This window comes from Belonocnema kinseyi, chromosome 5 (genome assembly GCF_010883055.1).
Source record: "Belonocnema kinseyi isolate 2016_QV_RU_SX_M_011 chromosome 5, B_treatae_v1, whole genome shotgun sequence".
NCBI classification, from domain to species: domain Eukaryota; kingdom Metazoa; phylum Arthropoda; class Insecta; order Hymenoptera; family Cynipidae; genus Belonocnema; species Belonocnema kinseyi.
In genome coordinates, this window is record NC_046661.1 from 38,979,307 (window position 1) to 38,997,791 (window position 18,485).

The 18,485-nt window shown below is 33.4% G+C and overlaps 1 protein-coding gene across 5 annotated transcripts in view; it reads right to left on the reverse strand.

The window, feature by feature from the left end:
* The window catches only part of LOC117173108 (DENN domain-containing protein 5B), a 216,468-nt gene extending 199,844 nt beyond the window's left edge, over positions 1-16,624 (reverse strand). For 3 of the 5 annotated variants that reach the window (XM_033361499.1, XM_033361501.1, XM_033361498.1), the window contains exon 1: positions 16,365-16,624. In XM_033361499.1, the coding sequence (XP_033217390.1) occupies positions 16,365-16,482 (118 nt within the window). In that variant the 5' untranslated portion in view covers positions 16,483-16,624. The remainder of the gene's footprint in view (positions 1-16,364) is intronic. The other 2 variants (XM_033361500.1, XM_033361502.1) reach the window with 1 other exon arrangement.
* Positions 16,625-18,485: the final 1,861 nt, after the last annotated feature.

Genomic DNA, 18,485 nt, shown 5'->3' on the forward strand with positions numbered 1-18,485 from the left:
CCCCCTACTTCCCCCGAAACAAATTCCCCTGCACTTCCTTTAACACCTCCTCCTCCTCGTCTTATACACCATTTTCTCGTCTATTTTAATTTTCCGATACCCTACCTTCACTGCTCTTCCTTCGCTCCTCTTCTTCCTAGTCTTGTCATTTAGCATTCTCTGAACATCCATTTCCTTCCTCGTCAAATCTTGATCGATAAAAACCTTATGCTCCTTTATCCTATTTTTGTTACGCATTACCCCCAATTTTGCTTCCCAGCTCTCCAATTCCACCACCGCCACTTCATTCTCCTTTCTCCCCTTCATGCTAACTTTCCCTACCTTGCCTTTAACCCACCCTATGCTCAGTAGCAGCGCTTCCACCCCGTCCCTTTCTTCCCACTCTCTCTTCTATCATGATCTCCACTTTCTCCCGAATACCTTGCTTCTCACCCTACCCCCTGTCCACTGATTCCATTCCCGACCTGCCCTCCCCTTTCTCCAGCCTTTTTTCCGCCTTTTCCTTCCACATCCTAATATCTTCTTCCATCTCCTTCATTTTATCCTCTTTTTCCTTCCTTACCAACACCAATTCCCTCTGCAATCCTTCTACTTTTCCCCTCAGCTCTTTTACTTCCTTTCCCCATCTCTCATCTCTTACCCTCAGGTCCTCCCTCATACTTTCCATCTGCTCCATAGCCCCTCTTACGTCCTCCCTTAACCCTCTGGTCTCGCCTATCAGCACCCCGATAGCCTCCTCCGTCTGTCCCTCCATTGGACGCACTGAACGCTCTCTCCATTGCCTGGTCGCTTCTTCCGCTCCGATTCTTCCGCCTCCCTGACGTGCCACTTGACAACGGGCCACGCACAACTGGCCGTCGTGTCCCTCTGTAAATTTGCTCCCCATCTACTTCACTACCAGCACTGCCAGTACTCTTGCTTCCCACCTCCCGCTCGTCCGTCGGTAACTGTAACCTATCCATACACAAAAGTACTCACTGCCGCCCATAGATGACTCTTAGGACTGCTGCCGATTACCGCGCTAAAATTTCAGTTTCTTTGCCCTATTTCACCTCTCACATCCCCTTTAGCCACCCTTTTCTCACCCCTAACATCCCCCATCACTACAAGAACCACCCTTGCCCGCCATGAAGGCCCAAAAACCTAAACACAAAACTACCCCGCTCCCTTGAAAACCTAACCTCACTTTCCCTATTTAGCCAAATCCCACCCCCTAACTACAATCTAAATTAATTTCTATCTTCCCAATGTACCCCTCGCAACCGTACTCACCTCCTAGACTTCCACCCTCACACTCCACTCACACCTTCCACTCAAACTTTGTAAAAACTTCTCACCGCCTGCCACTGCACACTTTCTCACTACCGCCACCAACATGCAAGTCCCGAGATTATTATTTAATTTGATATTATTGGTGTTGCTGAAAATAAATAAACTACTAAAATGCTAAATTTCAAAATGGTGGATTTAAAATGGCGGCGGAAAAATAATTTTTTTTATTTGTATGTAATGTTCATTTTAATATCGTAATATCCTTTTAATTTTCGTTTTAAAAACCTATTTTCAATCATCCTTATTATTATTTAAAAAATATTAATAGAGAGTCCAATATGACAGATAAAAAAATGTTGTATAATAACAAGGCCAACGCCAACTCAGTCTTTTAAACTCTTCTGTGACCATAAGATTATTTAGCCACGAACTATATAAACCTGGTATAGTTTTAAGGGTTTGAGACATCGCTGATTTCAAATTTGCCATTACTTTTGCCAAATGAATTTCTTTAAACAAATTTTTGCGTTTTTAACTAATTTTGAAATTACTTTAGGGGTTTTTGAGTACGCTTAATCTCAACATGCGATTAGTTTTGCAAAATTATTTTGTTTGAACAATTTGTTGGAACAAATTATTACATAAACAACATTCATGGCATAAACAATGTCAGAATCAGATTCTATGTCAAAAATGACATACGATATAGTATTGAAACTAATGGGAGATTTGAACGCATTGAAGCAATTTGAAGCACTTACATTCTCAACTTCAGAATTGTAAAAAATATAAGAAAAAATAAATAAATTACAAAAAATTAAAAAATTGCAACAAAAAAATACAAAAAATTATAAAAATAAATAATAAAAAATGGAAAAAACAAAACAAAAACCCAGACATGAATGTTATTCATGACAGTGTCAACCCGGTGCAATGCGGAAAGTTGTTGTCACCTCTCTTGTAAATAACTGAAATGTTATACAAAACGTTATGCGATGCGTTTACATATGCCATTAGTTACAATACTATGTCGTACGTAATTTTTGACATAAAATCTAATTCTGACATTTTTTATACAAAAAGTGTTTTTGGAACTTTTTTGTCGATTTTTCAATATTTTGAGGGTTGAAAACGGGGTGTTCCGGATGAAATAAGGGAATGAGACTTATTTTAGTGTGTTTGGACATCAGATGGAATCATTCTGAAGCATAAAATTTTAGGTCTGGATTTTAGGGAATTTTTTGGAATTTTTTTCCGATTTTTCAATATTTTGGGGGTTGAAAATGGGGTGTTCCGGATGAAATAGAGGAATGAAACTATTTTTAGTGTATTCGGAAATCAGATGGAACCATTCTGAAGCATAAAATTTTAGGTCTGGATTTTAGGGAATTTTTTGTCAATTTTTTAATATTTTGGGGGTTGAAAACGGGGTGTTCCGGATGAAATAGGGGAATGAAACTTTTTTTAGTGTCTTTGGACATCAGATGGAACCATTCTGAAGCAAAAAATTTTAGGTCTGGATTTTAGGGAATTTTTTGGAATTTTTAGTCGATTTTTCAATATTTTGTGGGTTGAAAACGGAGTGTTCCGGATGAAATAGGGAAATGAAACTTTTTTTAGTGTCTTTGGACATCAGGTGGAACCATTCTAAAGCATAAAATTTTAGGTCTGGATTTTAGGGAATTTTTTTCGATTTTTCAATATTTTGGGGTTTGAAAACGGGGTGTTCCGGATGAAAAAAGGGAATGAAACTTTTTTTAGTGTGTTTGGACATCAGATGGAATCATTCTGAAGCATAAAATTTTAGGACTGGATTTTAGGGAATTTTTTCGATTTTTCAATATTTTGGGGGTTGAAAACGGGGTGTTCCGGATGAAATAGGGGAATAAAACTTTTTTTAGTGTCTTTGGACATCAGATGGAACCATTCTAAAGCATAAAATTTTAGGTCTGGATTTTAGGGAATTTTTTGTCGATTTTTCAATATTTTGAGGGTTGAGAACGGAGTGTTCTGGATGAAATAGGGAAATGAAACTTTTTTTAGTGTCTTTAGACATCAGATGGAACCATTCTGAATCATAAAATTTTAGGTCTGGATTTTAGAGAATTTTTTGTCGATTTTTCAATATTTGGTGGGTTGAAAACGGGGTGTTCCGGATGAGATAGGGTAATGAAACTTTTTTTAGTGTCTTTGGACATCGGATGAAACAATTCTAAAGCATTAAATTTCAGGTCTTAAAGTTAGGGGACTTTGTAGCATTTTTTTCAGTTTCATTATATTAGGGGTTGAAAACGAGGGTGTTCCGGATGAGGAAGGGGATTGAAACTTTTTTTATCATCTTTGAACGTCAAGTAGAACGATACTGAAGCATAAAATTTTAAGTCTGGATGTTAGAGGAATTTTCCCGATTTTTCGCTGTATTAGGGGTTGAAAACGAGGGTGTTCCAGATGAGATAGGGGGTTGAAACTTTTGCGGGTACCTTTTTTCATCAAATAGACCTATCTGAGACTTTTAAATTTTAGGTCTCGCACAAAAATTTTTTTTTGTAAATTCGTTTTTTTTAAACGTTGCAAACTTCAGCGAGGTGTATCATGTAGCATATTTGGGGGGGGGGCAGTCCACGTTTTTCCAAAAAGGAGATAGGCCAAAAGTAGTAGAAAAATTGTCCATGGTATGTACACCAATTTTTTTTAGATAGGATCTCTCAATTTAAATTAATAGACAATCCCGAAATATTTAACCAACATTTAAAAATGTTTAATTGTAGTATGAACTTGAAAACTTCGGGTAGGGTTTTGCAGATGCTTATCAATGATAAATCTGTCACAGAAAAACAGAAGATAAACTTTACATCGATTTCCGACGAATGATTCTCTGCAACAAAAATTAACTTCACAGGATAAACTTTATACAAATATCGGTTAAACTTTCTTTTATTTTTCAATGACAAACACATGTTTTTTGAAAGACGCGAAGTAGGCTGAACAAAACTTTATCGTTCAAAAAAATTTTCTGCAATAAATTTTATTCTTATTTTTTTCTTTGGTATTTTGAATACGATTTTATTTTTTTGGTACCAAGGGTAAAATGTTTGAAACGTAATAATAAACCTTCTCAAGCAAAATATTCGTTGTGAAAAAGTTGAAACTCATTGACAATGAGGTGTTTTGAGCCTATGAGAGTTTGAGCCACTGAAGCTGTATAGTTGCAGGTACTGAAAGGGACTTTTTCTAAAGATGCCAGATCTATTCTGCAGCTGCTACCCTTGTGTGTCGTCTTCAACCTCTTCAAATATATAACGTTAAAATTGTCCTGCGGAATATTGCAACGTGTTTCAGACCGAGGTCACTGTTCGCGAGAGTTATAAATAATCTCCTCAGTCTAAAACTCTAAATAAGAAAATCTACCCAGAAAGGTATTTACTCTATTCAGGCATTTTCAGGGAAAATAAAAAGGCAAAGAAACGAGTACAGAAGTTGCCTTTTTCTGTCGCATTTCTTACTTTACTTTCAATTTGACATGTATAATTTTATACAATTTTCTAAAAATCTACAATATTTATTAATGTTTAAATACCTGCCTAAATTTTCAAAAGCACCTTAAAACTTCTTTGGAATGATCTTGAAACTTATAACAAATTTTCTAGAAAGCTTTTATGTGATTTTTATTTTGTTGAACTTTAGGCGGATATAATCTTTCATTTTTATAATATAATAATATAATACAATATCATTTTTATCGTCGTACAAAAAAAATGGAGTTGAAAATTCTTACCAATCTGCGTTTCCATTGTTCGTAAATTACGTCGTAAAATTCGAAAAGGCTAACATTCTATTTGAAGATCACTAAGATTAAATAGTATTAGAGAGACTAAATTTCATCTATTATTCAATTGAAGACTATTTAATTCAAACCCAAAACATTGATCATGTTTGAATTTGAAATCGTTCAATGGGGTTGTGACACGCATTTTAGATAATATATTTTTTAAATACTGCATAAAATTCTAAAAATTTTATTGCATTAATTTTTTTTAATTCTACATTTCTGAAAAAGAAACTATCGAAAACTCTACTCAAACAACTCTCTGACCTTGAAACGTCACATCCTGCAAAAAAAACAATCAGAATGATGGTATGCAGTGAATACATTAACTAAAGAAGTTTCCAGCAGTCATGTGGCCTTATTATCAAATATAAATGTATATAATATCATATATAAATGTAAAATAATGAACAAGGTAAAATGACAACATTCGACTCTAAATGCATTCAATTCGATATGACTTAATTTGAACATTATAAAAACTGTACAAGAAAATAATGTTGTACTTATAATACCTTCTTATACACCCAGTCTTAAAAGAAATGTTTTCTTTTATTAAATCCAAAGTTCAAATTCAAAATATCTACATTTAATACGGACATTAGGATGACAATATCAGCGGAATTCTTTATCGAGCATAGACCGAAAAACCCTCTCCCTTCAATTACCAATTAGTACCAGTAATCTCAATAAAATTCTCGAAGACGCCCGCATGTAAAATGATTCCACCAGCTTCTGGGAATAACTATCCTGGTGTCCCCTCATGTGAAAAGGCCACCAAAAGGGCCACTGAGAACGATCCTTGATGCTTCCTGCAAGCATTGTTTGCGCGCGCAGTTTGAGATCTAGCCGACAATGGATGAAATCTGCCCGTCGCGATTTCCTATTTCCAAAGGATGGAACAAGGAACCCTCTTTACACGTGAAATATTACGTATACCAATAAAATTCGCTTCCCCAGGTGCAGAACTCTCCAAACTCTAACTCTAATTCTAAGTTGAAATTCTAAGTTGAAACAAGAATATTATCAAAATAGTGCTTATGTATAAGACGGGGCCGTGCCTTCGCAGTATCTCGGGACTCTCCAAACCATCCCCATGCATCACCCCCCCCCCCCCCCCACCCATGTTCTGATTTTCTTAGCGTCCGGCCGGTTAAATAATCCGACAATTGACGCTCCAATCAGGACGGCTGATATTTGTATTGTGTTGCATGTGTCAAGCTTACAAATAATTAAATAAATTAGTTTTATCGGAGAAATTCATAAAAAGAAGTCTAAGAACGTGTGGTACACTGAAGATATTATATTTTTTACTAGATGTGTGCAAAATAATAAGTGTGTAAACCATGGGATATTAGTGTATGGGGGCATGATTTCTCAATTTCCCCAACTTTAAAGTCATGTTCTTAGATTTTCTTTAAATTCTCGTAATATGTACACCTATCCAAAAGTACTTAATCGACAAATTTATTGACCACGATTACCACCCCTCTTTAAGTGGTCGTGGGTGACATTTTCAACCCCAACGCCTACACAGATATTTTCAAAAGCATATGACTTGCTTTCTGTTTTAGCGATTTTATTCATGAAAGAAATCAAATAATTTTTAAGAATTTTTAAACTATTTAATTGTTTATTTGACTTTTTCGCAAAATCGGGTAGTTTTATTTCTTTCTAAATAGTCCTAAAAGAAAGCCTGACTCTTTGGCTTTCAGAAAGGTTCTTAGTAAAACTAGTCCACTGAACAGTTGCCGAGATATAGGCCTTGATTTGAAGGCAGTCCTAATGCTCGTGCTCAGACGTAATCCTTTAATATTCCACAGACTAGTTTGCAAGTGTACCATTCTTGCAACGCATTCAAGTTTATTCAGAATGACATGAAATCAGCTAATTAATGATTTAAGAATGTTTTCCGACGGGTCAGAGGAAGTTTAAATTATTTGTTATTTGTTGTAAACAAATAAAAAGTGTAAAATACTCTTTTCAGAAATGATGTTGCTTTTTCTAAAGTATAAATGATTACTTGCTATTATAGTTCTTCAATTTACAATAATTATTGATTTTTCATGAATATTCTATGAATAAATGCACAATTTAACCGTTTCTAAGAAATAAACAGTGTAATTGAGGAAATTTCAAACTTTGACTTACCGGCAAATGTCCTAAGTCTGTTGTTTTTAATGCTTTCCATTGGCAAAAGGATTAGTACAAAAATACCAACAGATTTTTCCGTCGACATTATTAATAATGGACTTTATTAGTAATGTTTTATGCGGTTTTATGTTAATGCCTTGCAGAAATTATATAAGTTTCAGAGGAGTGTCCTCAGGTGTCAGAAGAATGCGTTTTGACACAAATTAAATTTTCTCTTATATAAATGAAGATTGAGAAGATTTGCATTTGTCTCAAAAATAATAATTTTTCAGAAAATATTTTGCATTTGAGACTAGCTTTATCTAATTTTGAAGCTAAATTATTATTTTTGAAAGAAAAAGATTTTTCAGTTGGTTAGAAAAAAATATAGGCAAGAGGACGATGCTTTTGTTTCAAAACAACTTTGTCTCAGAGTGAAGTTGAAACATAATTGTGCAGTTGAGCGCAATAACTGTCGACTTGTATTAGAAGTAATGTTTTTTTCATGTGTTTTGCATATAACTTCATGAAGAACGAATGAAAAAGTAGTGTCTTTTAAGAATGCAAGTAGGCTGTTATTTCATCCAAGCTCTCAAATGCTTAACGTTGAGGTACGGTACCAGATTCATGAAAAATAGATTATTAAGATATTGTGAATTTTTCACTTTCTTTTAATCAGCAATAGCTATGAGCCAGAACAACGAAAAACAAATTGTTTCTACGGAGTTTTAGCCTCAGAATAAGCTGAAACATTGGAAAACAAACTAGTAATCGACATTTACCTTAGTTTACAAAATCAAAGCCGAGTTTAAACGTTACAAGAGTTTATATGCAAATATTCCAACACAAATTTGTTCACAATATAAAATTTTTGGACGACTGTGTATAAGCAATCTATAATTACTGTAAGCTGACGAACTATAATGGTAATAAAGAATCATTCATATTGAGAAAAATCAACATCACTTCTAAAAAGAGTAGTTTGCACTTTTTATTTGTTTATAACAAATAAAAATTAATTTAAACGTCCTCTGACATGCCGGACATGCTTGCAAACTAGTCTGTGGAATATTAAAGAATTACATCTGAGCACGAGCATTAGGACTGCTTTTAAAACAGGGCCTATATCTCGGCAACTGTTCACTGGACCATAATTTGACTAAGGATCTTTCTTAAAGCCAAAAAGTCAAGCTTTCTTTTAAGACCATTTAAAAAGAAATAAAAATACCCGATTTTGCAAAAAAAAGTTGAATAAATAATTAATTTGTTTAAAAATGCTTAAAAATTGTTTCATTTCTTTCGTAAACAAAATAGAATAAAAAAGTGAGGAAAAACCTTTCGAAAACCCTCAGAAAAAATTTAAATCGCTAAAACAGAAAGGAAGTTATATGCTTTTGAGAATACCTGTGTAGGCCTAGGGGTTGAAAATTTCACCCCCCCCCCCCCCAAATACTTGAAAAGGGGTGGTAAACATGGTCTATAAATTTGTCAATTAAGTACTGTTGGGTAGGTGTACATACTACGAGAATTTAAAGAAAATCTAAGAACATGACTTTTAAAGTCGGGGCAGTTAAGAAATAATGCTCCGTATCTAGTTCTTGGTTGCAACTCAGGCTACGAAAATGATGAAGAAAATAATCACTTTTTTTCTGATACCAAACAATCTGGATATTCCATTTGAACCCATTCAATTTAGAAATTTGTAATTAAAAAACGAACAATTAAATAAAGTGAAATTGTTTATTTGTTTGGGGTATAAATAACAGTTGAACAATAATTCATCAAGGAAAAATTCAAGTAAGTTTAAGAGATATTTAGAAGTTTTGAACACTCAGATTTTTTATGCTGAAAAATTAATTTTAACAGAACATTAGAAAATATTTCAAAAGAATTCCGTAATTGTAAAAAACATGACTAGGGACATTTTAAGTGATGTTTTTTTAATTTCCCAGGATTTAATAGAAGTCTTAGAAAAAATTAGAATCATTGAAAAAAAAGAGTTCGACTTTTTAAAAGAACTTCAAAAATAATTTTAGAACATTACACAAAATTTAAAACAAAATGTAGATTTGTTAAAATTGTGAAATAAAATTGGTTTAGCTATTTAATGTTTTGAGAGGTTTTTCAAGGATTTATATATATTTTTAAATCTTTGAATTCTACAATTTACAACTTTAACAATTATAAACGGGAAATTACCGGAAATAAATAAATAAATATTCATAAATGAAGATTTACATATTTAAATCATTCATAATTTTGAGAAAACGACAGCTGTCAGCACATGCGTCAGTTTGTTTTCAGTGTTTAGCGGTTTGTCTCGATTTCAGTTGTGTAACGAACTTGTAAAAATTCCGAAGAAAAATAGGAGACAGTGTTTTCCGTTCAAAATGAAATCTGAGCTTGCAGGTCAAGTGAAAGCAATTAGATCGCGAAGCTGATTGGAACAATAAGGTTAAAAATAATGAATTCCAGAACAACAACAAAAACTATAAAAACAAGTAATAATATGGTTTTCGAGGCTGCTCTGATAGAATGGTTTAAGAGAGCAAGAGAGAGAGAGGCCGTAAACGTTTAAAGTAAGTAAGCAGGAAAAACATTTTTCATAACACATGTACCAAAAAGTTGACTTTCGATGCCCTCGTAGCGGGTCGAAAGTTGCGTTTTCAACCCTAGACTAGGAAGTTGAAACAGGCGACTGCGAAAGTCACTTTACGCCGTAACTGGTATCGAAAGTATATGCATTCTATTTTATCTGCAAGTTGCCTGCAGCCATTCTCCCTCTTATCGAACCTCGTTTCGAGAATAGAGGCTAACTTCAGTCTCCAACTTCGATCGTGAACGATCGATGTTTCCAGCTAGAACTGTAGCGTGCTCGTCTCGCCACAGTTTTCGAAATAAATAACTTAAACTTTTAACTTTTTTTGTGAATAACCTAGAAACTTTTAATATTAATTTGTATTAGAAAGAGCAATTTTTCATTTATCCAATTCAAATTTTCGTGGAACTTTGACTAGAGCAGCTTGCAACCTCCCCATTGCGCTTGCGTTAGAGCAGAGCGAACAGAAAAGTCAATAACTGCTTAAAACCTCATCGATATCACGTCTTAATTGGTAAACAATGGACAATCAACAATAACACCCTTGATGAGACGCAAAGAAGTTTCAGGCATCTCAAGTGAAATTTTCGATATATTTTTTATGAAACATTGTATGCGCAACTCGGGGCGAGGCAACAATTTCATTCATGTGATATCTACTCACGCTTCGCTCGGGCAGCTAAGGTCACACTCGTGCAATTGTCGCCTTTCGCCCCTTGTTGCGTAATATACTATTTACCTGTAACGGATTGCTGACATTGTAGTTTATCTTTAAGTTAAAATTATTCAAATTCAAATTATTTCTTGAAAAAAAATCCTACTCTTTCTTCACCCCATTGGGAATCGAACCACAAAACTTCTGATTTCCGGTCAGGTGCTTTTCCAATTAAGCTATTAGAAGGATCAGAATAAGAACTCTTAATTCAAGAAAAGAACGCTAATTTTTAGCTAGGCGTTAATGGTACAAGTAATTATTTTTAATGAATCTGTTATATCATCGATTCCCAATGGAGTGCAGAAGGAATAGGATCTTTTTCTCAAGAAATAATTTGAATTTGAAAATATTATTTTCCATCTAATCTGATTAAGACGTTGAGCATTTTCTGTCATTGAAGATTCTTAACTTGATCAATATTGTGGACTTTCTGCCTTCATGGTTTGGAGAGTTGTCTACGGTCGTTAAGGTGAAATTTCGCTGATGATATAACAGATTCATTTTAGATAATTACTTGTACCATTAACACCTAGCTAAAAATTAGCGCTATTTTCTTGAATTAAGAGTTCTTCTTCTGATCCCTCTAATAGGTTAATTGGAAAAGCACCTGACCGGAAATCCGAAGTTCTGTGGTTCGATTCCCAATGGAGTGAAGGAGTAGGATCTTTTTTCAAGAAATAATTTTAATGTTAATTTGAAAATATTATTTTCCATCTAGTATCATTAAGACGTTAAGCATTTTCTGTTAGTGAAGATTCTTAACATGATCGATATTGTGGATTTTCTGCCTTCATGGTTTGGAGGGTTGTCTATTGTCGATAAGGTGACATTTCAATGATCATATAACAGATTCATTTAAAATATTTAAATTATTATATGTATTAGATAACAAAATGGACGAAATTGAAGCAATATTTTTTACTATAGAAAAAAATCCAACAGAATTGGTTAATACGGCACACACTTTTTACGTTTGGATTCCCCCGATTTAGAATCAAGACTATTTGCAGGGCAACCCCGGACACTGTTCTTAAACCGAGGGCATGGTGTAGTTCAAAATTATGAAGATTCTATAAATGAATTTCAAATTCAAAACCTTAATAGTTTTAGAACTGAAAAAATACAAAATAAGGCATTCAAACAATTTAATAATTAAAAATACACATTAATACTGCTTGAGCGATCAAAATTCAATAATTTTAAATACGCCTAAATGAGAAGTTATTGGATTTATGTCAAAAATGACTTCCGCGGATTCCATAAGTCAGAAAAAAATGATTTTTACGTCGGTGTCTGTCTGTCGTTGCGTGGTTATCGTCGTCTGTATATGTCTGATAACTTTTGTAAGACTACTTGCATTAGACTATGCTTTGCTACACTTTTTAAGGCTTTAAACAGGAAGGACGCGCTTGTTATCCAGTTATTTTGGATAAAAATGCAAAAAGTTAGAGCAATTTGAAAATGCTTAGACCTTTCAAGATTTAAAAATTCTATGTACGGCTATTGATAGTAGTTGAAAAGCAGAACAATTTATAATTACGACTTTTCTCGAAAAAAAGAAGATTATCAGAGTTAAAGCAATTTCAAAATTAAAAAAAAAGATTTAATCCAAACAACGCACGATACAAAAAAAGATCAAGAAAAAAACAGTTTCTTTTTAGAAGCCCTACAAGATTATCATAACAACTTTTTGAATTTTCTTGAAAAAAAAAGAAAATTCAAATTTTGATCGCACACAAAATGAGAAACAATAAATACTATTTTACGATCAAACTAGGCAAGATACGAGAAAAATTAATAGACGAAAGTCGTTAACATAAAAAAAAGCTACAAATTGTTTATGAATCATTTTTTGATAGGATGCGTAGCTTTTATTTAGATTGTAAAAAAAATAACATTGACAATAAACAACTTAATATTTTTGAAAGACAACACAAAGTGCAATAAAATGTTAATTAAAATAATTGTTTTTTTATCAGATCGGCAGTTTTTTTAGATTATAAAAATATATTATGGCAATACATGTTTTCAGTATCAATGCATATTATGATTTGTAATATGAATTAATTGAAATGATATAATTTGTCAGTATAGCCGAAAATAGAATATAATGCAAAATAAGAAATAAACATTAAAGTAATCATCATAAATAAAATGTGTACTTTATTTTCCATCACCTGAATAAGCAGTCCTAGGACGAGGTACAGGAATAATTATAATATTCATTGGATATAATAGAGTTGAACTTAATGTAGAAAAGTTCGCATTATGGAAAAAATCGAGTACGATGCACGAGATACGTGTTGAGAATGTGTTTTCTAAATGTGCTGAGAATGTGTTTTCTATATGTGCTGAGAATGTGTTCGTTAAAGTCGAAGAGCTTTAAAAAAAGGCTATTCACAATTATCAAATTACAGTTGTCGATGCTTGAGATTTAATTTTGAATGATCTGTGCACAAATGTGGAGGAACTACAAAGAGTTGATAATTTGAAATACTTTAAATACTAAAACTACAAATAGGAACTGTAACAAGTACATGAATAAAATTAAATAAACTACAGAAATTTGTAAGAATCTGAAAAAATTAACAAATATATCATTTACTTTTAAAGTTTTTTAAAAATATTTTAAAATCCATTTTTTCTATACTGAAAATTCCCCTGACAAAATTACATTATTTAAAAATCAAAAAAGTACATAGTTCATTTCTGCATATTCAATTTGACCTGAAATCACATTAGTCCTTTCAATAATTGAAATATTTACATTATTCAAACAATTTATATTACTATATAAATTCGCAACTGTTCCTTTTGAAATGTTTTCAATTTCAATTTTTAAAGATTCAATCCAACATTGGTCTAATGCATAGTTTTTCTACAAAAAAACGCTTTCAGTGTCAAAAGAATTGCCAGATGGGGCTTAGATCAATTCACCCAAATTTGAAAAATAAATCGCGTAAAGCGCATATATTTTGGGATATTTTTAAATATTTTTCTTCGCTTAAAAACTAAAAAAAAATCAAAACTGAAAAAAAATACTCAATGGTAGGACTGAAAGAAACATTTGAATCTGGATAGTTTGCCTTTTAGGCGCCATCTTCAGGGAAATTTTATCCCGGAACGAATAGGGAATATTTGTAGGGTATGTTAAGAGTTTATTTCACTGATAATCGGTTTCAAATATTTGATTGAGTCAAAATCAAGAAAGCTTCAATTTTAATCTATAATAAAAACTTTCTTTTTGGAATTTTCCCTTAAAACCAGTAAAAGATGTAAGTTCTGCTCTCAAAAATGATTCTTAATCATATCCCTAGTAATACCCCATATTCCCTCAATATTTCTACCATATTTCCTGCAATATCCGCAATATTACAGGAAATATGGTAGAAATATTGCTGGAGTGTCTCTATGTCCTTTTTTTGAAATATAAACTTGAAAAAATATCAACTTTATATTTCAGAAAAAGGACTTTTAGTTTAGGACAGAATGCATACTCAAGAGAAGTGCCAAAAGCAGACTTCAGATTTATAGAAAAGAAATCGTAAAAACGACAGTTAAAGAAATACATAGAAGACTGTCCTTAAAATATTTTCACATATTTATAAAATACATTTTTCAACAGTCTAATATTGATCAAACAAATCTACCATTTTAGTGATTTCGCTTGTAAGACAATTTTCTGATTTTTTATTTTCGAGAAAATATTGAACAAATTTATTTGAAACCAGTGTCTGAATCAAAGGTTTTTTGAATAATTTTTTTCTTAAACTTCAGAATTCCCTGTTCAGTGAAGTAGCGGCCTTGAGTCCTAGAATTCGTACTTAAAGAATCTATGTAATTGTCATTGGGAAAATATTCGAAATCAGTTTTCTTCTGCTTCCTTATCCGTTTAAACTGCAAATGAAAGAAGGAAAAGTCGATCACCCACAGAAAAAAAGGAAGAAGTTAAATGGCTAATCAGTCGAGGTGACAAAGCGTTTCGAGTTTTCGATCACTCCAGATCTTTCCCCTTCTTCTTTCAAAGAGCGCCTGCTTGCGCAATCCCCAAGTTTTGTACATTGAACACGCATCAGCCTCTTGGGAAATTAATTACTGCCCCTGCACAAATCGACCACTTACGAAACGCATGCTTCTCTCTATTTATAACCATAAAAAGCGGGGTCAAAGAATTTGCTCGTCCCGGATTTGGCCCTTGAAAAAATTCATAGAACACTATACTACTTGAAAATGAAAAAAGTTCTCAATATTTCCAAAGCCTTCTACCAGACTTTTACACTTTACAGCCTTGCAAGTTCAAGTCCTTGAAAAATGTATTTGCTTTAATTCGTAAACAACGAAAATCGTCAGGCTTACCCCGGTAAGAAGCCTTGCATTAAAAATAATTAAAAATTTTGAATCCTAAAAAAGTCGCTTCTGTCCTTCATTTTTTAATTCTCATTAGGCGGCGAAAATAATAAGATTCCAATCCCTTTTAAAGCCGATCGGAGCTGCCAGACGTAACCTCCAATAAATTAAAAATGCAATTTTCGTTTGAAACATTAGAACGCCCTCCAGAAGCATAAAATTTGCAAAATCAAGTAGGATTGTATTTAAGAATACATCTCTTTATCGTAAAACGTTCGCTTTGTTCACATATTATTAATTACAAAAGTATAAAATCATGATAAAAAATTCAAAAAATTATTCTTCCCCAGAAACTTCTGTCCAGAAGTATTCAATATTACTCACGTTACCACTGGATGCATGCAATTTTTTAATACTTTTTAATGCAAGCCTTCTCACCGGACGCTTAAGAAAAAAATAATTTTTTGAGCTTCAAAAATTAAAGCGTTTAATTCTTCAAGACCGAAGCCTTGACATTTTTAAATCCCCTTTTTGTTTCGAATGTTGAAATAAACAAAATAAATTTCTCAACTCAAATTTAACATTTAAAATTGAGACAAGTATGTTGAATGCAGAATTTTTGCAATCTTTTTACGCTCCAAAAAAAAAACTTGTGTAGATTGGCAGTACTTTCACCGAATTTTATGAACAAATTATACAATCGCTACTACAATTATCACAGTAAACCTCCAATATTTTGTTAACGTTACTAAGATTAGAATCCTAGTGATTTTACACGATTTCGTAAAATTATCATGAAAATTGTAGTTAAAAAAAGGACCTTCGATAAACGTATGATTTTTTGCAAAAACGTCGAAAGTTACTTTTTTTACAGGGTAATGTAGGAAGCAGGGAAATCCACTTCATATTTTTAAATAAATTTAAGTATTACTACTAGGTACGTATTGTTGACATTTTTTTATTATTATTATTGGTAATGGCAAACATTGTGATTGTAGTTCCTGTATCCCGTAAAATAATATTATCACACAGTAGTGTTTGAAAGAAATTAGGGTTTCAGAAACGCCACTAAATACTACAATATTCAATTTATATTTGCGAATTAAATTGAACTTTTTTATTGAAAACAAAGAACACAAAACAAATATTATTTTCCACCAACACAAACAATAATTAAAAATTAATCAAGTAACTTTCACAAACATATATACGTATATGTTTTTTTTTATAACATTCGTTCGCGACATATTAACATTGCAGAAATATTTCACCAAAGAATGTTATGAAATCATTTACATTCGATAAATATTACACGCCATACAATATTAGCCAGTAAAGACATTGAGTAAGAATGCACATTTGTAAATGTGCAATTTAAAGCCAATTCCCTTCCAATTATCATGCAAAATTTAAATTAATATAAAATTCAGAGGGGAGAAAAATTCCCATATAAATCCCAAAAATGCACTCACCGAAATACTTGTCAGGCTCGAGACCCGAGTCCTTGTCGAGTCCGCAGATGACAAAATAATCCGCGAACCTGGCTGGATGTTGCTCAGGGCCACGCAATATTGCAAGACTCCCGTTCATATTTCACTTAAAAAAAACACGTGTCTTGGAACTCGTCGATGTCTCGCATTTTCAGTCACGTTGTAGAGGATTCACAAAACGCGCACATCTTCGCTACTGTCATTTCCGCATGAGCGAAACAACAGCTGATGTTGACACGATCGAAAGGGATTTTACTCTGCTGAGAATAATTGATCTTTACTCTACCACTTGAAGTTACTTCCCTCGAACCACTATTATATCGATTATAACAGTCGAGTATCAGGTGTACCAACATGGTGCGAACAAATAGTGCACTTGCGCTCAAACTGCGCATGCTTCAATTGCTGCTGCGCGGGGAAAATCTAAGATGTCTGCACGGTGAGGGTCAAGCCATCAGAGATGAGGTGGGAGATAGCCGAGATAATGGAATAAGAGAATGTGAAAAACATGCTTTGATAACTGCGCCCTCTTGGCGGATTACCTAAGAGTTACTTTGAAGGCGCAGGTTGCGCGTCGGTGAATGATGAAAGTTGGCAATGATGAAAATTTTTTAAAACTGAATTCGGAGATGCTATAAAATATCATAACGGATGTCCACGGACTCTTTTTTGAGGGATAATAAGAAAACAAAATTTATTCTGCAAAATACATATTTTATGCATATGCATTATTTTGAGGTTACGTCGTTTTTCATCTCTGCCTTTCCGATAATCTGGAAATTATTTATGAAATAAACTTTTTTGATTGCCTGCAAACAAGGTTAGTTCCGAGAGATTAGTTATTATGTTTATTTGTAAGTCCAAAGTTTTCGGCCCAAAATATTGTGTAGTTTGGAAGTAACGCTTGGGTGAATTGTAACACACATAACCTTGAAATATACACGCACGTTGTTAGCAATATCAAAATTTTTTTGATAAAAAAACACAAAAAAAGTGTGTGGGAACGTCCGTTAGCATTTTCGCTATCATTTTCCAGATTTTAAAGGCAAAATATTTCTTATCCTAGGAAAAAAGCCGGGGGAATCTAACACTGAAAAAATCGGTACTATTTCCTAAGCGCTATGCGAATTAATCACATTTTGCTAAATTAAAACTTTTTTTAATTAACCCACAAAAAAAGTGTGCGGGGACGTCCGTTAGCATGTACGCTATCATTTCCCAAATTTTTGAGATAAAATATTTATTATTCTAGAAAAAAAGCCAGGGGAATCTAAAACTGGTAAAATTGACAATCTTTTAAGTATCACATGCCCTTAAGTTTCTGCTCAATTAGTTACCACCATGGACATAGGAAACACGGGACTAGGCATGTCACCCTAACTTGGCGAGCGGGGTTGAATCCACGGGGGGGGATTCCATGAGTGGGGAGAGCCGCCATCTTACGATGTGCCATTTGATTATACGCACGAGCATTTTTGCCGACAAACTGTGCATGAAAATATAAACATGTAGACGCTGCCATGTTTGTCGCGGGACATCAAAAAGCGGCGGACCTCCCCCCTCATTCCATCACCCCCGCAATGGCATGCCTAGTCCCAAAGATATTATAAACGTAGATGCGGTGCGAGCTTAGTTGCCCGCCATAAATATAGACGGCGCGTCCGGCAAAAAAAAATCACTTACCCTCTACACACCGCTAACCGTAGACAGCACCCACGAAGTCCCATCGATATATTTTGCCAACAGCCACTTGGAGCGCTGTAAGCAACTCTCAGTAGGCCCCTCGTGGCGCACTAACGGTTACTTAGCTCGGACAAGAACCATTTGGATTGAAAGTAAATTGCCAATTAAAACATTTTTACATATATATCTTTACAAAACTTGGTTGTTTTAATAAATACCACAAATATAAGTCAATGAGTAATTTACATTACGGTTTCATATATTTTCCACTAATTCTAAAATTATTAATTATATTTTCATTCTATATATTGTCTATACATAGTTCTTTAATATTATTTAGTTTTTATTTTTATGTTTGTGGTCTGCAATTTCTACGGACTTTCTTAGACTATTCGTCTAATCAAGTTCTCGTGTGTATTT